Source organism: Furipterus horrens, unplaced genomic scaffold (assembly GCF_987537825.1).
Source record: "Furipterus horrens unplaced genomic scaffold, mFurHor1.1.pri manual_scaffold_2, whole genome shotgun sequence".
Classification (NCBI taxonomy): Eukaryota; Metazoa; Chordata; class Mammalia; order Chiroptera; family Furipteridae; genus Furipterus; species Furipterus horrens.
In genome coordinates this window covers 91,164,210-91,187,810 of record NW_028327172.1, presented here as the reverse complement: position 1 = coordinate 91,187,810, position 23,601 = coordinate 91,164,210, and the positions used below count along the sequence as shown (strand labels likewise).

The following is a 23,601-nucleotide window of genomic DNA, read 5'->3' as shown; positions in this document are numbered from 1 at the left end:
GGGTGGATGCTACTGGCTTCTAATTAGAGACCAAGGATGCTGCTAAGTAACACAGCTCTCCACAACAAAGAATTATCTGGCCCAGGATATTGGTAGTGCCATAAGTGAGAAACTCTGCCCCTAAAAACAAACTCTTCCATTTATTATTCCAAACATTCGTCCCTTAGCTTACATTCCTGACCTGCTGGAATCCCTCCCTGGCTACCACACCTAACTGAATTCTCCAGCAAACTCCACTCCTGTTGTAAGGCTTTCCTGACCAGTCTAGCTCACAGTAACTCCCTGCCCTCTGAAAATCTACTCAAGAATTAGCCAGATGAAGACCTAATGTTGTGTCTACTGCCTCCTCCTCCCAGTGAGACTTTAGGAAACCCACTTCCCTATCCCTCTTACCTAGACCTACTCCAGACAGCAATCTGGGTAAGGGTACCTGCTCTGCAGACCCAACCCTTATCTCTGGCCAGCTGTCTCAAGGTCTATGCTGAGTGGGTCTGGGTTAAGGGAATAGATGCAAGTCTTCATGGCCACAGATTTAAAGCCATGTTCTCCAAAGGGCTTTAAGAGTAATAAATGTGACATTTTCATCTCCACTTGCCTGTGTCTTATTTCTCAATTGATTCCAGAGAACGAGGAGAAGAAAGAGGTATTATGTATTGACTGCCTAAGCCCCATCACAGACCAGTCACTATCGTCACTATCCCCTTCCTTGCAGAATTTTCTAGGGTATAATCCATCCTTATGTCCCTGAGGTCTACCTGCATCACTCAGCCACTTCTCCAGCAGTGGCTTGAGCTTGCACATGTTCTTGAAGCTTAGATTGAGGGCCTCAAATCGTGAGATGGTCGTCTGGCTGAAGTCGTTGCCATACAGCTTTCCCATCGCCAGCCCCACATCTCCCTGCAAGTAGGAATTAAAAGGGAGTAACTTGAGAAACAGGCTGCTTTTCTTCTTGGTCCACATTCCCCACCATCCTAGCAGCAGTCATGTACCCAGTGAACCTTCAAGCACTCACCTATCACGTTGGCTCCTTTCTAGTATTTTCCTTCTCTAATACGGAGAATTGTTTTATTTCTCTCTGTAGACTCCGAGTGGGCTATGCCTATATGCCTAACCCCTTGTCTGGCTCTCATTTATTCCCCCCCCCCCCCCACCAGCAATGCCCTCACTTTCTCTACCAACAGCAGCTGTGCCCTATTTTCAGCGAACACAGGAACATGATGGGATTGTCCCAAACACATCAAGTCTTAGGTTACTCTTGAAATCTGCACTTGAGAAGCCCAGTTTCCACTCATTCAACCCAATTTCTTCCATCTTCTCCCACAAAACCAAACCTGTGTGAAGCCCAGCTTAATGCGCCTCTGCTTGAAGGTCTTGGCAAACTTCTCCAGCTCCTCCAGGTCACTGGGCTCATCAGTCCCTCCAGTGCTGGGCAGATGCTTAGGCACTGGGAGATGCTGGGACACTTCTAGGTGGGGTTCTAAAGAGGATCCTGGCAGCCCAGGGCGTCCAACTGCCTAAAAGGGAGCATAAGCCGAGCAGATTCACAAATAGTCAACATATCAAATGGCATTTTCTGATATTTTGTACTAATAGGCTCATTCAGAGGATGACATATCCCTGGCTACACTGGATTCCTATTTTTTCAATGGCATGGAAGTGGAAACTGGAGTTTCTATGAAAGGATAGCAAATACCTAGAATAGCTGGGGTAGAAACAGGAAGAGTGTGGGACAGGGAGGTAGCCTTCCGAGTTTTATTCTATGACTCACTGACTCTGAGCAGTTATCTTTCTCCTTCCAGTTTTCTGCCATAAAGTGAGCTTGCAGGGTTGTTTACAAAGATTTCAAAAAGAAGTCTTGAGACAAGGAAAAGGCTTTGTCTGTTTTTTTCCCACAAAGCAAATTTAAAGAGGTGTTCAACAGGCATTAAATGAAAACAACAGAGAACATCCGAGACTCATTACATTAATAGAATTTCCATAAAATTTCAACTCTTGTGTTGCCATTTTACTTTCTTAACCATCATTTTCTTTCATGAGAATGTTTTGGTTTTGGCTTCTTTTTTTTTTTTTTTTTTTTTAATCAAAGGCATTCCAGTGCTATCTAAATGAATCTTGATCTCATTTTTTGTTATCAGGAGAAATTGTTTCTTTATTTTATTTTCATAGGAAAACAGACTTAGGGTCCATGTTGTACCCATTTGGGTTAGGAGTAAATTAAACTGGTGGAAACATTTATCATTCCACAAATAAGGAATGAAACCCAGGCCTAGGGGTCCAGGCATTGTGTCCAGTGCAGAGGCCACTGCCTGTGTGGACAATGTAGCCTAAGTCCACGCTGTTCTCTCTCCTTCCCAGTATACTCTTTTCCTAGACTGGAGTTAACTTTATTCCTTTTGGCATCAAAGATATTCAGCTTACCATTCAGATAGGAATCCTTATGATGAGGAAGGTAAAAGAACCTGGAAAATGTTAAGGACTCTTTTCCCTAATAAAGGGTTTTTTAGAACAGAATGATTTAAAACCATTATATCTCCTAAGGCAAGAAAAATAAAGGGAAAAAATAAACAAATGGGACTACATCAAACTAAAGAGTTTCTGCTCAGCAAAAGAAAACATAAGCAAGATGAAAAGGAAACCAACCATATGGGAAAACATATTTGCCAATGACATCACAGACAGGGGACTGATTTCCAAAATATATAAAGAGCTAATACGACTCAACATCAAGAAAACAAACAACCCAATTAAAAAATGGGCAAAGGATCTGAACAAACACTTCTCCAAGGAGGATACACAGAGGGTCCATAGACACATGAAAGAATGCTCAACATCACTAGTCATCAAAGAGATGCAAATAAAAACCACAATGAGATACCATTTTACACCAGTCAGAATGGCTATCATCAACAAATCAACAAACAACAAGTGCTGGTGAGGATGTGGAGAAATGGGAACCCTACTGCACTGTTGGTGGGAATGCAGATTGGTGCAGCCACTATGGAAAACAGTATGGAATTACCTCAAAAAACTAAAAAATACTGCCTTTTGAACCAGTGATTCCACTGCTAGGATTATACCCGAAAAATCCTAAAACCCTAATTCAGAAGAACTTATGCACCCCTATGTTCATAGCAGCCCTGTTTACAATAGCTAAGTGCTGGAATCAGCCTAAGTGCCCATCTGTAGATGAGTGGATTAAAAAGCTCTGGTACATTTACACAATGGAATACTACGTAGCAGAAAGAAAGAAGGAACTCCTGCCATTTGCGACAACATGGATCGAACTAGAGAGAATTATGCTTAGTGAAATAAGCCAGGCAATGAAAGAAAAATACCATATGATCTCACCTAATACAGGAGACTAAGGAACAACACAAACAAATGAACTAAATAGAACAAGGAACAGAATAGCAGTCAATAGGGGGGAGGAGGGAGGGAGAGAAGGGGGATAAGTAAGGGAAGGGTTTAGTTAAAGAACGTGTATAAATGACTCATGGACATGGACAATGGGGGTGATATGATTGAGGGAGAAGGGGTGGGCTGGGGGGAGCAATGGGGGAAAAGTGGGACAACTATAATTGAAAAAACCAAAACAAATTAATTTTTTTGTCAAAAAAATAAATTAATTAAAAAACATATAAATAAATAAATAAATAAAAAAACAAAGCCATTATAAGTTTGATCCTGTTTTGCAGGGAGGGAGTGGCATAGACCAGACCCTCAAGACAAAGCCTCAGTCTTCTTTGAGCCTTCCTATTCATTAATTTATTTGTTCTTTCATCTGATAAACACTTATTAAGTTCTTTGTTAGACTTTCACTCTCCCCTTCTCACATCCAATTAGATACCAAATTGCATTAATTCAACTTCCTCAAACAGTTCCTTATTGATACCTTCCCCTCTATTCTTATTGTTATAACCTTAAGCCAGTCCCTTATTACCACTGTCCAGGATGATCTTAATAACTTTCTCTCCTGGGTCTCATATTATAAGATGTGAGTTGATCTTGAGGAAAGCTTTCAGAAGGAAGTGGAAGAGCATATGACTCATGTCCCCATTTCTGTTAGCCACTAGATGGCATCCTCCTTCCAGAAGTCTTTAGTGGATTCTAGCCTTCTAAAGCTAGGGCCCTTACTGATCCATGAAGAATCTTAACATATAGAAGGGAAATTAGAATCCCTGCAATCTTCTGTGCATCCATTTCTGCACAGCTGCCTCATGTAGCTGTGCAGGTTAACTGTGCAGATAGGGGAAGAGTTGCAGCTACAATACAGTTCCTGCTATTCTTGCCAATCCATACACCCTGACATGAGGCCACATCTAGCCAGAGAAAGAAGTGCCTTTTTTTCTAATTGGAAAACAGGTGCTATGTAGAACTACAGCAGCTCTCCAAATGGCCCCTTTTGCAGACCTCAGTCCTTCTGACCCACACATACACCCAGTGCAGCTGACAGTCTAGAATAGGTCTTAAGTGAGATTCAGAGGTAAGAGCCACTGGCTCTGTGGTCTTGAGACATCAGGCCTGTGGGACTCAGGTCTTTCCCTGGGGCTTGTGAGCACCCAGGCTAGGCCAGCCATCACCTTGCCACCCCTGGGTTTTGAGATGAGTGATGCTAGGTTCAGATGCGGATTGAGTAGGGTGCCTGCATAATGGAGCAGGCTCACCTAGGAGCTGATATCTCTGGTTCTCATTCTGACTCCACCAGTGACAGTGGGTCAGTAATTTTCCCTGGCTGTGGCTTTAATTTTCCCATGTGCCAACAGGGCTAATCCCCATCTACTCCCTCTTCCAAGAGGGGTAAGAGCACTGGTAAGGGGTTAAGGAGAAACAAATGAGCTGAACTCTGTCCAAGAGCTGAAGCATTCCTAGAGAAAATAGGAAAAATGCTATTGTTTACCTGTGATGCCAGGCCAGGGCCAGTCTGTGGGAGGAGGAGAGAACTTTGTTGCTGTTGAAAGGGGAGAAGATTTGGCTGCAGACCTGGGTGAGAGGGGAGGGACAAAAAAACAAATGAATAAAATCCAGGCCATCTGAAAGACATGCTGTGCAACTTTGGAACCATGATAACTCTCATCACCCTCTACTAACTAATCAAGTCCCTCAACCCACCTCAAGCCCTGTGGAAGGTTCCTCACAAGTACTGCCAGGCATTGCCACACACGGGCAGAGGCAAATCAGACATAGGGATAAACAGATGTAAACAGCAGTACCCAAGCCAGTCTTTCTGCTTGCACTCCTACCTGGGGTGGTGCAAAGGCTGAGGAGGATCAAAACAATCTGCTCTGGGATCTGATAACCAGGGCTGGAGAAATCCAAGAGGCAAGAAGATGCAGGGTGAATACTAAAAATCTGAACTGAAGCTGAGAATTTCTGTTTTGTCCACAGAAGTAGCTGGGACAGCTATATAGGCCCCACCACATCTGCAAGTGCATCAAAACAAGTGGATGGGGCCATACAGCTCCAAAGGGCAGTGAACCATTGACCAGAGACTCTTGGCAGGACATTTCATGCTTGGGAGGAAGGACTGAGAGAGAAGGGGATACCAGAAGCCAAGCCTCTGGAAACTCTATCTGGTGGTATGGACACTACCCGCTCAGTACACTGCCCGAGAATCACGTTCTCCTTCCCTCTCCTGGAAACTGTCCATAAAGGAATCTGTCTGGTTGGTGGTCGTGACGGTAGCCTTCCTCTAGGAAAGGTAACAGCCAGGCCCTCTCACTCTCACTACAGGGAGGAGTCATCCAACTACCAAAGCAGACAATGGGGTGGGTCACCCCAATCACTCAGCATAGAGCAAAGCCTTAGGGTCTCTGCAGTCCCTAAGGTGTTTTAGGTCACTGATGTAGAGCATCAGCTGATGCTTACCTTTATGCTCCTCAGGCTAAAAAAGTCAGTCTTAATTTTTTCTTATTAAAATAATTGGGTGAGAAGCCTGGATTGGAAGTCCAGCGGCCTGAGTACTAACTATAATCTAACATTTATGTTGTGTTTTAAAGGGTACAAAGCCTTTTCACATGCATTATTTCAAATAACCCTTAATAACCTTGTGAAGTAGAGTTTTACTATTTTTCCATTTGTATGGAGGAGGAAATAAAACCTCAAAGAAGTTAAGGTAAGTTTCCTAAAGACACACAGCTAACAATTTTTACCAATGACTTTTTTTGACTCCAAATTTTGAACTGGGCTTCTGTTTGTTTGTTTGTTTGGTTGGTTTTTGCCTTGTATTATACATTGGTCTTATTGGTTATATGCCTGGGCCAATTTCACATCACTATCTTCCAAAAAGAAACTGAGTTAAGTGTTATCTCCACTTTTCTATTCCAGGAATATGATATACATTATTTAGCCAAAATAAATGCTTAAAGGTTCAAATATGTTTTCATTCTTCATTATACCAATAGTCTACAATGCCTCAGACACTAAGGATAGGGACTGAAATTTAGGCAGGTGTGAAAGACAAAAGAAACAGTTCCATTTTGTTTGGATTCTGAAGCTTATACTTCCTTCATCACTTTTGGACCTTCCTAGTGGAAACAGAAAAGGGAAGGGTAGTACAGTGGATGGCCAAGAGCATGGATTTCAGACAGACTGTTCTGGAACTTCCTAATAGGTCCCCCAAAGCATAATATGATTACCCACTGCACAAAGTTATTTTGAAAAATAAATCAGGAAATTATTCAGCAGAGCTTGTGGCACATCATGTTCATGAAATGTTAGCTATTGTTTTAAATATTCTAATCCTTTTGTTTTTGGCCAAGTTATCTGGAAGTTAACTTCCCAGCCAAAGAAAACCTGAAAACCTGTGGGTGGCACTGCTGCTCTACCCACATAGAATCACAATCAAACTTCCCGAGGGATTTCCAAGGAATTGAGACTGTCTGTACTGCAGTTCCCAAGGAGCTACTCCTTCCTCGTACTGCCCCAGTTCTGCACCACCCTCGCACCTTCAGTCTCAGCCGGCCATGGAACGGAGGAAGGTGGGAAGGGGAAGCAGAGAAGGAGACTCAGCCTAGAGGTGCAATGACAGGGCCCTTCCTCAGACCTTGATGTGGAAAAGCTGCTTAATATCAGAGGGCTAAGACACTCACTCATGTAAAAATTCGGGCTTTCTCACCCTATAAGCAGCAGCAGCGGCAGCCGCACTTTACTGTACTTGGTTAATGAGGAAAACCCCAGGGTTCTTACCTTGCTGCCCAGGCTGGGTTTGAGATAGCAGAAACTGGGATACAGACTGTAGGTGGCCAGGAACCAGCACAAGCTGCTGGAGGGGATGGAGGGGAGTCATATCCTGCGTGTGGGGAGACACACACATAACAGAATTTACAAGCTGGGGTGCCAGCTCCAGTTGCCCGCTGCCCATCTGTCCCATGGGTCTTCAGACTCTGAGAGTTTGTGAGCAGTGATCTTGCCTTATGCCTTTGTGTATCACCAGTGTCTGGTACACAGGAGTTACTCCGTTAATGCTGGTATTATTATAGCTCAACCAAGCAGTGCCTTACAACCTACTGTCACTTAAACCTTGACCTTGTTATTTAACTTCTGTGTCAGTCCTGTCTCCCAGCTAGACTGTAAATACCCTGAGGGTACAGACTAAGTATTACCCTTCTCTCAGTTGTTTACCCTAAAAATAACAGGCAATTCAAATTGTCTACTTTTTTAAAAAATGTCATGGAATTTTATTATGCTAAAAGCCATGCCTTGGCCATTTTCTGGGCCTGAACCTTTCCTGGAGGAAGGTAGAAACCTATTAGTTCTTAATAAAACCAATCTGATTAAATAGAAAGTCCCTTTTCCCTGGGGTTCTCCCACCAGCCCTGGAAATGGAAATACCAATCCCAATGCTTGGGGGATCTGGGAGTTCTCTGATGCTCAAGATCTCCAAGGCTCTGTTCCCTCACTGTGCTGAAGTTAGCTCTGTACCCAAATAAAAACTTGGTAAGCACATGCTGAATGAAGGAGTGAAGAAATGGATGCATATTCTAGTCTTAAATATGACCAGAGAAGGGGGGTCTTTTTCTTCCTTGTTTTTGTTTTGGCAAGATTGCCTGCTTTTTCTCGCAGGGATGTAGAGACCTCACTTTTCACATAACCAGCTAGAGTTTACCTTTAAGAGGACTTAAATATTTTTAAAATTGATTTTTAAATAGAGGGAAGGAGAAAGAGAGAAAGAATCACACATCAATTTGTTGTCCCACTAATTTATACAGTCATTGGTTGATTCTTGTATGTACCCTGATTGGGGATTGAACCTGCAAACTTAGTGTATTGGAAAAAAGCTATACCCAACTGGGATTGTGTTGTAACCCCACCCTCAACCCAGACTCCAGGCCTCAAATCTTTTTCTCACATCCTCTGCAGCAGGTTCTTTAGAACAATACAGATTTCCTGAGTGCCAAGTCTAGAAGTCAAGTATTTTGTAAAAGGCTTGAATTAAACTCACTGGCCCACTGAGAATGTCAGGGCTCCCTGACATGGGCTGGCATTTACCCCAGACATGTGGTTTCCGGACATCATGGCAGGTCCTTGACTCAGGTGGCATGGCCTATGTGAGAGGGTCTGCTGCAGGGAGTCATTGAGGTCCTCAGTTTTAATCTGTAAGCGGAGGTAGGGGGAGAATATCAGTTCTGGGCCTCCCCAGGCCAACAGAAATGGAAACTTAGAGAAGATTAAGGCAGGAGATAAGTCATAAGTCCAAAGAGTAAAGAGCTAGCTCTGAGCCTACTAGACTGCAGCTTGATTTTCCTGCCTGTGTGTGTTCTTCAGGCCAGGAAAGCTGGTAGGAGACAGAGGTGAATGGCCCTCTGGACTACCAGTGTTTAAGATGGGGACTCCACTTAGCTCCATCATTCACAAACACCATTCTGTGGCCTGTGCTGACACATAATACATTCTTTTCCTCGTTGAAATAAGAAAAAGTTATTGTAGTGCTTTAAAATTTTTATTTTGAACCTGAGATGATATTCTTGTTTTTTTGGGGGGGATATCTTAGTATGCCTTTTATGAAATGATGATGATCCTAAATGGTATTTTTAAAAGTCCCCTCCCCCCTACAAAGTACAAAACTGGCAACCCTTTATCACTCTCCCACGTGTTCTGGTTTTAATTTTTTTGGTCCACAAAGTCCCAAAGTCTGGGAACCACTGATATGAAAGACCAGCTTCCCCTCCAACCCCCTTTGATTTTCACAAATCCCTGTCCTCTTCATGCAAGGCTGCCTCTGCAGCTGGCCCCCTTTGGTGACTGTCCTTGCCTGTCTTCCTACAGGTGGGGACATGTCTCTCTCACAGTCACTGCAGCAGTTGCAGCCTGCGGGGACTGTGGTGGTTTCCAAACTTTCTACACCCTCTACCAGTCTTCAGTGACAGCACCAACCACCCACTCATGGGTTTCCAGGTGTCTAAGAGCAGGGCAGGAAGCACTACTTGTGCCCTTCTCCTCGCACCCTGAGGACAACTACCTTCCAGCAGCTTTCAGGAAGTCCACGGAGGTAGGGCAGCTAAGTGACTTTGAGTTCATATAATATGGCAAGGAGAACAGGATCTGGACCATGCCTTACAAAAGACATTGGAGAGACCCTCAATGGCAATCATTCAGCCTCTATGGAACTCAATTTTCCCATTTGTTATATGATTCTATATGATGTTTTACCTTTCAGTTCTAAAATAGAATTATAAATTCCAATTCCATAATGCATTTGGCATACTGGGCTACTCCATGTTGCTGGGGCGTTCTTAGATAAAGCAGATCTAAACAGCAACAAGAAGCTCTGGTTGTGCAGAAATTGGTAAGAGGATGCTTCTTGCAGGGACGGTTTTTACAAATCATTCCTCTCACCTAAGGAGACTATTCTGGAGCCTTGAAAACACAGAGGAGGAAAGGAGAGAGAGAGAAGAAGAAGCACAGTGGGATCAAAGAGTGATGCTTTCTGAAAACTCAAAAAGCATGGCCACCCAGGAATGATCTCCAGCACATCCCCAATTGCTGCCCCCAGTGCCCCTCAAGCTCTTTCCACCCATACTTGGCATCAGAGTCTAAGAAGCCCTGGTATTCTAATTCTTCCCCCACAAATTGGAGTTCTCACGTCTAAATTACAGGGAAACATTTTCAAAAGCTAGAAATAAATGATAAACTACATATTTAAAACCACTGCCACCAACAACCTTAAGGTTTCCTCTGAGACATTTTACTTAAGCAAAGCCTTTTTGCTACCCTCCCCTCCCCGCATCTCCCTTCTCTATTTGTCATCCCAGAGAGGGCACACGTGAGGCAGGCTGGAGGGAGAGAACATGGAACACTAGAGCTGAAACCAGGCTAGTGGAACCACCTCAGGCAGTTTGGCCACACTCCAGCTCAAAGGCAAATGGCAGGGTTCCTTTATAGATTCATTATGCCCAGTGGAGAGATAAGGAGGTGCAGCTATGACAGAGCTTGAAAACATGTGCTTTGCCTCCAACTTGAGCTCTATCTGTTAGAATCAGTGCCAGGTTTTCTTATAGCACTTTATTTCAGAAACCAGAGCCATCATAAAAGAAAAGTCACCCTTTCATCTACTTCCTGGATCAATTGTCCTTCAAACTCTTTTAGGGGCACTGCCCACCTATCAATTCAGAAAATAAAGTGTCTGATTGCAAAAAAATTTCTCTGGGGGTTAGTTTGTGTGTTTTGACAGCCCCATGTGTTATTCTTCTGAGTTTTTTTCTTTGCCAACTGTTTATTCTTTCATTTTTCATAATTCATTACTCCACTGGGTTGTGTGAGTTGCTGACAGTAATCACTCCCCCTCAAAAGACAATCCTAAACAAACCAAAGTGAAAGACAGTAAAGGGTACTTCTTTTTCTACGATAAGTTCTAAAATCTCCTCTTTGGTTGGTGAGTGTCAGAAAGAACAGAGCTGTAGTAAAAAGGAAGAAGATACATCAACAACTCTTACTGACTCTAGCACACTTCTCTGACAATTCTGAGATTTCAGTGTCTTAGAAACTAAGACATTTAGAAATAAAGCTCCCTCTCCCATCAAAAAATCTCTTTCACAGCTGTCTAATGGAAAAGATTGGAGCATTTCCAGGCAACTGGGTGTTGCTGTGGATCTGGAAGATGAGATAGAGAGACTTCTGTTGAATCCCATTGGCTTCTAATGTGGAAACCGAAGGCAAATTGGATGAAAACCTAATTTCCCCCATACTTGTGAAAGCCCAACCAAACCTACAGCCTGCCTAGAATTGTGAAGATCATCTCCGGGGTCCCATTTGGTGGTTCTTCTCACATAAATGGAATGTTTTTCCAGACTCTGCTTGGGATGAACTAATTCCTGGGGACATGGGCCACCACAGAGAGCTCTGCTCTGTCACAGCCATGGATCATGCTGTTCATATATTAGACAAGGTCTGTTAGTTAGCTTAGAATCTTCTCCATCCACTGCACTGTGCAAAAGGTATTATTCTGAGTTTGGGCAGTGACCAGGAAGGTAAAAAGGTATCAGGGGTGACTCTCTTTTCTAATCCAAGTGAACTCCCTGACATTACCTGCTTTAGAAAGCAGTGGCCTCATTCTGGAAGGAGAGAGCCCCTTCTGAGAAGATGGAAGCCCTTTATACTTTCTTTACTTGGCTTCATTTCCCAACCAGGAGGTATGGGGACGAGTGTTTACATTCCCATCTCAGAAAGGCTCAGAGAGCTCCACTGATGGGTCTAAAGTTACATAACAAAATGCTGGCAAAACTCTGGCAAGAGAATGGTCTTCTGATCCTCCCATGGTGCTCTTTTGCCAGGGATGGAAGAGCGAATAGAACACAGGTGATGGAAAAGAGGTTGTTCTGGCCCAGACATACATGTGAACCTCCTCATTAACCATCTGTTTGGGGGTCATGCAACGGAGCATGGGGAGACTGGGGTGCTCATCCTTACCCCTCCATGACATTTTCACATGACCCTCTCTAAGGGAAAAACAGACCAACACTAATGAATATATCACTGGTGATGAAAATGATCAAAGCTGTTGTTCCAGTTGCATAACTCGCTTGTGGAAAATGTTTCATAAACATTTCACAAGAAGGAGAATTTCAAAGCATGAACATCTCTCAACCTGCCTTCAATTACAGGCAAGATTTTTTTCTTTCTCCCCCCTTCTACATTTCTGCCTAGTAGTGAGGAACAGTTTCTGTTTTGTAACTGATTTATAAAAGGTTGGCAAAGATGTTGCTCATGAAAATATCCTAAAAATATATTCCAAGTGGTGGAGTGGGGATGCAGGTAACTCATCTCAGGTGAATAAGGCTGAACGTCCCCCAAGAGATATTGACTGTATTTTCATCTGGGGGGACTCTCCTCTCTCCAGGGCTCTTAGCTATTGATTAAGGAGTCTGCCTCTTTAGAAGCCTCTGAAAGTGCCTGGGGAGATGGCCTCATCCAGTCCCTGATCTCTGTTCAGACCTATGACAGACCAGCCTACACACACCTTTGCCCATGCACCCTGGGATCTTCTCCCTGACAGCACCAAACTTCTAGACAAAGGAATGATGCAAGACAGGAGACATGGGGCCCTTTAATAAATGAATGGCTCCTTAGGAGGCTGGGGCCACTTGAAGTTGCTACCTCCTGAAAAGAAACTTTCCAAAAAAGACATCCTTGTTTTTCCTGCTTGTACCTACTCTTGACATGAAACAGGCTTCTCAGTCGTGCCATTTAACGCTTTGGCTTCAGTACGTGTGAAAACAAACAAAGAAACATTTTAAGCTCATGGAAGTTTCTTCTCCCTCTGTCATATAAGTCCATGGATTCAAGTTTAAAAACTCTGGGTAAGGGGTTGGGTCCTCATTGAGAATGCATCCTCAAAAATGTTATGGTACCCAGGACTTAAATTTTAACCACTGCATTGTCTTACAGCCCTCCTGAGATGCCAGCAGCATCCCCTGCAGTTGGTAGCTGAAGTGGTGGGAGTTCTCTTGTTTGATCCCGATACCCTTTGAATCAGACTGCCTAGGGAGGAACTGCTGATCTTCCCTCACAGAGGGCTGTTCTGCGCCCAAATAAGTAAAATGGCAGGAAGGAGAAGGTACAGTGGGGGGAACAAATGCTGATCATGGTCTTTGAATCAAGTTCTGAAAACTGTTTCTGAGCCCAGTGGCTATTCTTGGGAAGGGTCTGATGTGTAAATGCAGTTTGTCATCTCATTGGGTTCTTCTGCGTATACCTGGGCTGCCTATCATTGAAGGACTTCAGAGCAAGGGATAATTTTTTTTTTTTAAAGTAGGCACACAGGAAACAAGCACAAAGCTCAAAATCAACCAGGAGACCTGACTTCAAATTCCATTCCTGCTTTTAACTAGTTGCATGATCTAATGTTGTTATACTCATTTCTGTAGGCCTTGGTTATTCCTCCACATTAGGAGGAAAATAGACTAGATAGAATCTACTTGAGAAATCTATAATGTATTAAAGAGAGAGTGGGAGCAGACTTGTGAGCATATAAATATGTTTGTTGTACTAGACTTATTTTACAGATAAAAAGACTGAGGTTTGGAAATGTCAGAAAACTTGCTTAAAGTCACACTGCTGATAAATAGTAGAAATGAGATTTCAATCCAAGCCTAACTGTACATAGTTCTTCTACATAAAGCTAACTTTCACTTACTGTGTGTGATGAAATCATAGAATCATAGACTCTTAAGGTAGTTTAGAGTACATAGTGCCAGGTGTATGGCAGATACTCAACAAGTGTTGATTCCCTTTCTTCCACATTAGAACTGGAAGGAAATGTAGATATCACCTGGTCAAAAAGGTGAGTTTCACGGCTATGACTCCTGAAGACCAGAGAGGGGAAACAATATGCTTGGGACAACACAGCAGGTATTGCAGCCAAGCCAGGCCTGGAGATCAAGTCAGGGCCAGTTAGGTCGTGTCTCCTAACTCCCCACCTAGAATGCAGCCCACTCCATTGTACTGTGTGGTCTGGTTCTACTTTCTATTTCTATCACTTGGGCTTCTGTAATAACTCAGTAGTAATCCTAATCCTATTGTTCTAATGAGATTTAATCTCAGTAAAAAGAAAAGTCCCCACTCAAAGTTTTCAATTACTATACAGGGCAAGGTTTAGATACAAACAAAACATACATCTAGTTGATATGATAATATAATGTACTTAGCCTTGACTCTCACATGTACCCATTAACTCCAGGGCTTTGATATTTGCTCTTTCCCTCCCTCATTATGAGGAAGATAGGGAGGGAGGAGAAAAAAAGACTCAGTCATGGCATGAAATTCCTGTCTCAGTGTATATTTTATTAATGAAAATTTTCAAAAGAAATGAATGAAAGGAAGGGCAGATACACTGCTCATCCTCCACACACACACACACACCACCAACTTGTGGTTGTGAAGCAGTACACAGGTTAGTTTTATGAGCATCAGCTCAAGAGAGGAAGTAATATATTTTAGTACTTTAGAGGTTAAAAAGCACCTTCAAATGTATTGACATTTATTCTTGATGATAATTCAATAAGGGTAATGATCTTATCAAACTGTTTTTACAGATGTAGGAACCAAGACAAGGAAAATTTAATTAATATGCTCACTGTCACACAGCCAGGAGGAGCAGGGCCTGACATTCTACTTGGGTCTTTGGCCTCCAATCCCTCCCCTCTTCTGCCTATACCAGTTTGTGAAGTAATCACACTGAGCTCCCCACCTCCAGAATTTCCCACCCAGAAATGTACTTATTGACAGACATTTCTCATCTTTGTCCCATGTTATCATGTGTAGTGTACACTTAGTGACCAATGTAGACTGGAACTTTCACATGTATGTGGGACCTACATTTACTGAAAGTCAAGTTTGCAACAAGTCTGACTGGAATTCTCTTTGATGTTTCCTGGGTGCCTGCTTGTGACCTGGAAGCCTATCCCTAAAAGTCTGAGTATTGGATATAAATACAAGTAAATGGTTTTCTCTGGTAATTTTCATCTTTAAGAAGAGTCTTCTAGTAAGACTGAGGTCCTTATCTCTTGTATTCTTGTGGCATCTCAAAGTAAGGCATCTCTTAAAGCCCTCTGATACCAGGTCAGTTCTGACAGCAGTGGGGTAGACATTCTTTCATGTGACATCCTTTAAACACAGGTTTCCTCCCTCATAAAGCTCTCCTTCCCAGTTCATTTTAGTTCAACATTTAGTATGCACCTGTTGTATACCAAGAAAAACTAGGAACACAAAGATGAATAGAAACTTCACAGATTAATTAGGAGATGGCTGATAAAAAATACAATCACTTACAGTGCAATACTTTAATCAGAAGTATGTACAGTCATAGCAAGGAAAAGTTGTGATTCACTTTGTCAGGGTAGAGGATATCTAGAGAAAGGAGAATGAAATACGGAAAGCTTCACAAAAGAAAAGTCCTGAGCAGCCCAGGAGAAGGCAAAAACGGGCATGCCAGGAAATAGGAGCAGCTTGTTCAAAGTCACAGAGAGTAAAACAGCACTTCATGTTTAGGAGAACCAAGCAGCTCAGCAGTGCTACAGCCTGGGGTGGGAAAGGCCTGGTGGGCCAGGAGCCAGGGCTTAATGACAGAGGCTTGTGTGTCATGGAAAGGACTTTGGACTAGACTCCAGGAGCCAAGTATAACTAGAGTAAAGGGGAATAGCATGGTGAGATTTTTTTGTTTAGTTCAATTATGCTAACAGCTGCGTGAAATATGGATTTGAAGAGAGTACAACTGTAAACGGCTGTTTATTGCAATAGTCTAGGTAAGAACTGGTGAACACATGCCTAAATCCAAAAGAACAAGAATGGAGCTGAGAAGACGAAGAGCTTTTTGGATAGAAAATGTATTTCCACCCCTGATGGTTTATTCTTTATGACAAAGGACTCATTATTTTAGGAATTCTCTGTGGAAATGCCTGCACAACTGAAAGGACACAGAAGAGAATCTGAAAGACTACAGTCAACCAGAGTGTTAATGACAGATGGAGTGGATGGCATTCAGGTTCTAGAAGGTACTTATGTTCTAAATCACATTTTTCTGCAATATTAAATTTTTTAAAGCTAATTATTCATTTTAAAAAAGAAAAACTAAGATTAAAAAATAGTAAACACTGAAAATTTTATATATGTGTATAGAACTTTTTAGTTTACAAGGTGGTAGTGTTCTTTTGTCTGGTGAAGGGATGTCTTGAGACATTTAGGGATACATTATCTAAGTAAACAAACACATTTATGCATATATGCATATATGTATAGTTTGTGCATATATGCATGTGTATTTTTTAAAGGTAATAACTGGGAATCCAACTCATTCTCTCACTGTATCTTGAGGTGCTTCTTTCAGCAAGCAACACTTGGGTCTGGCCTGCAGATCTCACATATACTTTCATGATGTTCTACAGTTTACAAAGCACTTTCAGACACATCATTTTGGTTCATTTTCAGAATATTCCTATGATATTGAAAAGGCAGATAATGTTATTACTATTTTATAGTGAAGGAAAGCAAGATTCACAAAAGGTAGGAGATTTATCCAAGGTACATGGCTGGTTAGTGGGATAACTATGATTTGGACCTAAGTCATCTTATTTAAAATTCAACACATCTTTCAGATTCCTAGGATTTTCTGAGTAAGCCTTCCCAAATAAGTGTATTTTCAAAGACTTTGTTTTAGTTTTGGATATCTATGTATTGGTTTCATTTTGAATAGAGATCTTGCTAAAAGGTATTATAAACAGAACTATTTTCCCTTTAAAGAGTACTTGAAAGATAATTAAGTCAATGACTCAAGTCATAACTGTGAACTCCTTTTAAAAGCATAGCTCCTTTGGGGATACTGAAGTGTTTGGCCTCAGTTGACTATGGCCCTAAACTGCTTTTATTTCTTTTAAAAATTTTATTTATTTATTTTTAGAGAGAGGGGAAGGGAGCAAGAAAGAGAGGGAGAAACATCAATGTGTGGTTGCCTCTCATGCACCCCCAACTGGGGACCCAGCCTGCAACCCAGGCATGTGCCCTGATTGGGAACTGAACCAGTGACCCTTTGGTTCGCAGGTCAACATTCTATCCACTGAGCCATACCAGTCAGGGCACTTTTTTTTTTTCCCAGCTATTTTTTCCAGGTTACTTCTTCCTCACAACCAGGTTTTTTTTGTTTTCTTATTTTTTAAATCTTGGTTCTAGCAGACACCTACTCCACCTCAAATTTGCAGCTTTTATTTGCTAAGGACTTGAAAAAACACATAAGTAAGCTCATTACAACTCTTTCTAAAATAAAAATTTAAGGCTCTCTGAAAGGGCTTGGCTTGAGGTTTCATTTTGCTTCCTTCTAATCCTCAGCTGTGTTCTAAGTAAGCAAAGCTGCTGTCTCTTAGGATAAGTGAGGCATTGAAGAAGCTCTATATTTTTCTGTAACAATGGCTTGCCCTCTGGTTTAATTTCTGTCTATCCTAGTACCCTAATTAGCTTGGTACAGGGCTCCAGGCCTGTTGGTTAAACCCACACAATGGACAGTGTAAGCTAAATTTTCTGTGGCTGGGGAGCAGTTTAACAAATTTGTTACCAAAAGCCTGAGTGAACTTGAGCTATGGGATTCTCTAAAAATATACGAGGTCTGTCCAGAAAAAGTCCAAACATTGTTAATATAAAGAGAATGGTTTGCACAATAGTGATGTAACCTGGCTGCCAAGGAGAGTGGACTGGAATGCACATGCATAAACAATGATGACTTCACTGTACTAGTCAGTGGGGGTGGTAGACACCATTGAGTGTGTATGTGTAGCGTGTGGCCATTGCATTCAAAATGACTGAGTGAGTGGAGTACTGAATCCGCGTCAAATTTTGCATTAAGCTTGAACATTCCTCCACGGAAACTATTCGGATGATTCATAAGGCTGCAGCTATGGGCAACTGGTGATTGGCAGCTTCATCACAACACACCTGCTCATGCATCACTTCTTGTGCAGTTTTTTTGTGAAACATTAAATCACCAGGTGACTCAGCCTCCCAGAGCCCAGATTTGGTGCCCTGTGACTTCTGGCTTTTCCTAAAGCTGAAATCACCTCTGAAAGGGAAGAGATTTCAGACCATTGATAAGATTCAGGAAAATACGACAAGGTAGCTGCTGGCGACTGGGAGAACTGTGTGAGGCCCCAGGGTGCCTACTTGCAAGGGGACTGAAGCATCATTGTGCTCTGTACAACGTTTCTTGTATCTTCTTTAACAAATGTCTCTTTTTCATAGGGCATGGCTGGATACTTTCTGGATAGACCTGTGTATGTTTCCTTACTTATACCTTCTGATTTTTATCTAGGTCTCATATATAAAGATGATGATTCTGCACATTTATTACCTAGAAGACTTATGTTGCTTACTATGCCTGCTCAGCACAGAGCATAATGCCTATCATTTAGAAAGTGCTTATTAAATGTATGGAGAATATGCATAAATACTTTCAACAATCCTAGAATATAGAAAACTGGGTTTCAGAGAAGACAAGTGATTCCCAAAGGCCATATAGCTAGGAAGTTGCAGAGCTTGAGTTTGAACTTGGGTCTGATTGGATTCAGAATCAACATTCTGTTCGTCATATCACACTGACTTAAAAAATCATGACCAGCTAGACTACATTTCCTAGAAATGAAGATCAGGTGAATGCTATAATTATTTTATAATGAATGTATGTATTGTCCCAGAGGTCAAGATGGGGTCATATGTGCTGAGATAGGGTTGATTAACAATGAGTCACTGCCATCCAGGACGGATATTTCCAAAGGTTGTGTGAAGATGTAGTACGCGTAGTTATAAAATCTCTGTGTGAGGAGCAGAAATAGGTAGTACTTTGCACAAACACATCAAAATGTTTTTTTAAAGCTTGAAAATATAGAAGGGAAGAAAGTAATAACATAAGAACAAGTACAAGCTGTACAAGTAAAGGCAACAGTTCATATTTAAAAAGACTGGAGAGGTGTTAACTGACTATAAGAGTGTGTAAGCTGACAGTATGATATAATTATCACTAAAAAGTCTGTAGGGTAGACTCTGCTAGCAGAAGCAGGATAACAAGGGAGGTTCCCCTACTTTACTATGTAAGTTACATGAGGACAGGCTTACTACTATCTTATCTGTTCCTGACATGACTGGAATCAGGTCACAATTAAGCTATAGAGCTTGCTCAATAAAACTTTACTGAATGAGTAAGTAAATGAATGAACAAACGGTTCAGTTGTGTTCTAGCCTAGCTTGATGTCAGCTGAGCATTGAATATTTTACACTGTGGATTCTAAAGAGCATGACTGGCAGATGGAAGCACATGCATATAAGAAGACAGTATGGCACAAACAAGTTCAAGGAGTTCATCATGGTATTGGTAAAACATGTCTGGGGCAACCTGCTGTCCATTGATAAAGCAATGGAAACATAAAATTATATTACAATAGTAGGATATTATATGGTCATTAACAAAAATAACAACTCTATATGTACTGCCACTAAACAATCTATAAATTTTATTTGTAAACTTAAAAAGAAAGTTGCACACGGTAATACACACACACACACACACACAGGCACATATGCACACACAAACATATGACCAGGGAACCCAAAAAAACTGGAATTATCTCCTAGAGGGTGGGCCCCTTGTGGTCCAGGTTTCCTCCACTAGGTGAGTGTTCTAGGAGCCCATCTATAACAGTGTATCAGCTGGCATTGTTGTGAGAGGCTGCATTTGGCTTCAGTGAATTTTTTGAAGACTCTTTCAATCCATGAGCTCACCTGCCCACACCACACTGAGTATTCAACAGTTTTTGATGAAACAAGGCATGAGACCCCTAGGTCCTACCTTCCCTATTCACCTTTGGCCCCAAATGACATTTTTTGTTTCCCCATGAAAAAAGTCCTCAAAGGAAAACATTTTGCTGATGTGGAAGAGACAAGGGAAAACAAAAACAAACAAATAAAATGGCAGAAGCGCTAAAAGGCATCAAAATTGATAAGTTCAAAAACTGTTTTGAGCAGTGGACAAAGTATCTTGATATGTGTATTGCATCAAATGGAGAGTACTTTGAAGGCGATTGAAGTTTAAACATGTAAGAATGAATACACAATTTTTTGTAAATAAATTGTTTTTTTGCGGGGGTCCCCCTTTGTATATATACATATATGCATTTTTAAAACTCCACAAACATTTATACATTTTCATTTTTACCCATAATCATGGAGTGCAGAGAGAGAAGTCTTCTAGACATATATGTATACATACACATGCACACGCACACACACACACTACATTGATAATATGCTGATAAGAGGAGTTACTTCTGGGGATGGTGCTGAGACTGAACAGGGATCTAGTCTTTTAAATCCCTATTATTAAAAATTTTTTTAACAACCAGAAAGTATTCATGTATTATGTGTATACTTGCTTTAAGTAAGGCAATGAAAAACTTAATATGTGAAATCATTTTAGAAACTCTGGATATTTATATATAAAGAGGAAGATTTTGTTATAGCTTTTCTCAAACATTAAAGGGCTGTCAAGTGAAGGGGATGGACTGAGGCCCTGGAGCTGCCACAGGCAGTGACCACCATGGGGAGGTCAATCAGGAGTCTACTAGGAGAAAAAAACGGCCTAATTTTGTAACCCACTCAGTCCTGTAATAGACTGCATTCTGGGTAATGAGTCTGAAATTCCTGGGAGAGTTTTGGCAGGAACTGGGGCCAGAGGCCACCTGACAGGTGTGTCAGTGGTAGAATGCATGTCCCAGGAGATAGGTTAGACTAGAATCACTGGTTCCCAGGTTTTTGAGGTTTCTGATGAATAAATCTTTTCTTTTAAATTTTCTTTTCTATTTTCTTCTCTTCTTTTCTTCTTTTCTTTGTTTCTTTCTTTTTTGGGGGAGAGTTTTGATAGGGTTTTTTTTGTCAAAGAAGAATATTAAAGTAACTATTATCTACTCAGACTATCATTTCATTATGTACAATTAACATTTTAACACCAAAAATTACAAAATCTCAGATCATGAAAATTGAATATAAAAATTTATAAAACTTTGCTACATTTTCTTCTTTTAAAATGTCACTGCATCTGGTAAAAAGTTAGTAGTAATATATTATATTATGAATATATAGTGTATTAATACCCAGGATAAAAGGGAGGAAAAAGAAAGCCTGTGTCAAACATTAAAGATCTGTGGCACTCCTCTGGGGAAGGAGGACAGATGATCGAAGGGATCCTTCAGCCCTATGAGTCTATGTCTCTGACTCTCACCAGGCTTAGAGGCTCAACTCAAATTTGTCTCCATAATTTATGAACAGTAAAGTCATAATGATATCAGGTGTCACTGGATACCCACAATCACACTGTTTCCATTTAAATGGCCAAACATGACAGCCCCAGAAATGCTACATTTCTCCCTAAGGTGCCTGTCTCTTGGTTTCAATGAGTAGCTTGCTACTGAACTCCCAACCTCAAAGAATTTTGAAAACTGGATTGGTCTGAGTACTACATGCAGACCCTGGATCCATAGAGAGTAGGCCCCAACACCTAGCAACCACTGAGCAAACAGCTGAGATGCCTCAGCTAACAGCTCCCATGTCTTAGCCAGAAGTGGCGGGGTTGGGAAATATTTACCCAAGCTGACTGGATGGAGCCCACTGCACACTCTATTTGCATAGCCAAACAAGCTCATCTTCCTGGGAAAGGAGATGAGTGTGGATCACTGGCTGAGAGAAAGACAACAGGGAGTAGAGCAGTATAAAGAACAGAAGACCCTGCAAAGCCAAGAGATGGACACCCAGAATGGAGGGAGGGTAGGTAGGTGAATAGGTTCATTCCAACTACCCATCAATCCATTTGTTTAGGAAACACTGATTGAAAGTTTACTCTATGCCAGGCACTGCTGCACTATTATAATAAAATATAGGTTCTTTCCTCAAGTATTTCACAGTCTGGTGGGAGAGGCAGACACACACACAGCAGAAGCCTGTCAAGGTGAAGAAGGTGGAGGGGATGGTCCCAATGGGCTACCTGGAGAACAAGACATTGGAGCTGAATTTAGAAAGACATGAAGATGAGGAGTAAGGGCGGGAGTGGAGGCTGGTGCCAGGGCTTATTAAAAACAGAATTAAGATGGCTGTCTATTCCTCTGTACCTTCCTACCTTCAGACGCCTCATCATTTCAAAGAGGATTCTCATTGCTTCTTACAAGCACCCAGGTGGTGCTTGAGAGTCCTTAGGACCTTAGAAAGAGGGGACCTAGAGGCTTTTTGTGAAGTTGGACCCCCAGATCCTGTTCCCTGAAAGGTCTACCTGAGCAGAATGTGGCAGCCCACCCTAAGAATGCTGGAATTTTGCCAAGTTCCCAATTCTTAGATAAAGTCCCACATCCCAGGTCCTGTCACCTTGCTTAATGCCAGAAAAATGTCTGTCCCTCCCAGGCTCTTGGGCAAGGCCAGAGTCTGGCCAGTGCTACACTAGCCAAGAAGCTGCCTTCTGTGCTGTTGGGTTTAGTGTAAGGGGAAGCACCAAATCCTCAGAAAGGAAGTTGGTTCTGGTTCAGGTCAGAGAGGAAGAGAGAACTAGACTCCTTGCCTTTGGGCAACTCATTGCCTCCCACTCCAGGCAGAGTGGTGTCAACTTTTTTTGGCCTGGTGACACTTGCTCTAACAACTGATTCTTCCTGTTAACCCAACCCAGAGCAAGAGACACAGAAGTACTCCACCACTGGCCCCCGCAGGAATCAACACTCATCCCTACTGACTGGATCTTTTAATCTTTCCAGACTTCAGTTTACTAGTTATATAAGTGGCCTATATTTCCAAGCCCTCAGATGAGCCCATCTACAGCGATGGGCTAAAAATTTTAAATGTCCTTGTTAGGATAACACACTTTCTTTGAGAAGATAACACCGGGGGAAGCAAATTACTATATAACTTACTTTAAGCAAACCATATAGATGATCTTTGGCTCTAACTGAACATAAAAGGCATTCTTTGTTCTTTGAAGAGATTCAGTCTAATATTCATTTAAATAGCAGGCTCTCATGGTAAAGAAAAATAAAACTTAGCTTATAAAACTTTGATTTATGTACAATATTTCTAAGACTGGAGCCAGGCTGATGTGAAATGGGGAGCTAGAATCAATATTGTTGCAATAGCAATAGTAACTCATGTTGATTGAGTACTATGTCCCAAATACTTTACATTCAAGATCTCATTTAATTCCCCAAGAACACTATAAGGTTGATCCTATTATTTCTCCCCAATTTACAGAGGCAGAAACGAAGGCTTGGACACAGTGAGAGATGAGGTTACACAGCTCCTATTGGTAGAACCAAATGCACATCCAGGTCTATGGTATGACAGAGCTGGACTTCTGACCACTACACTGTTACCTGCAACCTTAAAACCAGGGACACCCTGCAGCAGTCCATACCAATGAGGTCTGTAGAGAAAATATTAGAAGATGCCATCCCTGAGGATGACCTGCCAAGAAAGAAAAGCAAAACCAAGGATCCTTGAGGTATGGGAGCCAAAGTGCTTTTAGTGGCCACATAGGGGAGAGAGAGGGGCATCTTGATCTGTACACAAGCATCAGAGGTCCAAGGGGCTATAGGGGATTGGTGA

At 41.8% G+C, this 23,601-nt stretch overlaps 1 protein-coding gene and 1 long non-coding RNA gene across 16 annotated transcripts in view; one reads left to right on the top strand and one right to left on the bottom strand.

Moving 5' to 3' along the window:
* POU2F3 (POU class 2 homeobox 3) overlaps positions 1–23,601 on the bottom strand; it is a 111,201-nt gene that overhangs the window by 18,929 nt on the left and 68,671 nt on the right. For 12 of the 15 annotated variants that reach the window (XM_090266130.1, XM_090266135.1, XM_090266121.1 and 9 more), the window contains 5 exons: positions 8,488–8,592; positions 7,186–7,288; positions 4,898–4,980; positions 1,332–1,514; positions 756–897 (listed from right to left, as the gene is read on the bottom strand). In XM_090266130.1, coding sequence (XP_090122256.1) covers positions 756–897; positions 1,332–1,514; positions 4,898–4,980; positions 7,186–7,288; positions 8,488–8,592 — 616 coding nt within the window. The remainder of the gene's footprint in view (positions 1–755; positions 898–1,331; positions 1,515–4,897; positions 4,981–7,185; positions 7,289–8,487; positions 8,593–23,601) is intronic. The other 3 variants (XM_090266129.1, XM_090266134.1, XM_090266122.1) reach the window with 2 other exon arrangements.
* LOC150019087 (uncharacterized) lies at positions 15,639–23,599 on the top strand. The gene is made up of 3 exons (XR_016509237.1): positions 15,639–15,737; positions 15,872–15,986; positions 23,248–23,599. It is a non-coding gene; the product is annotated as an uncharacterized LOC150019087 (long non-coding RNA).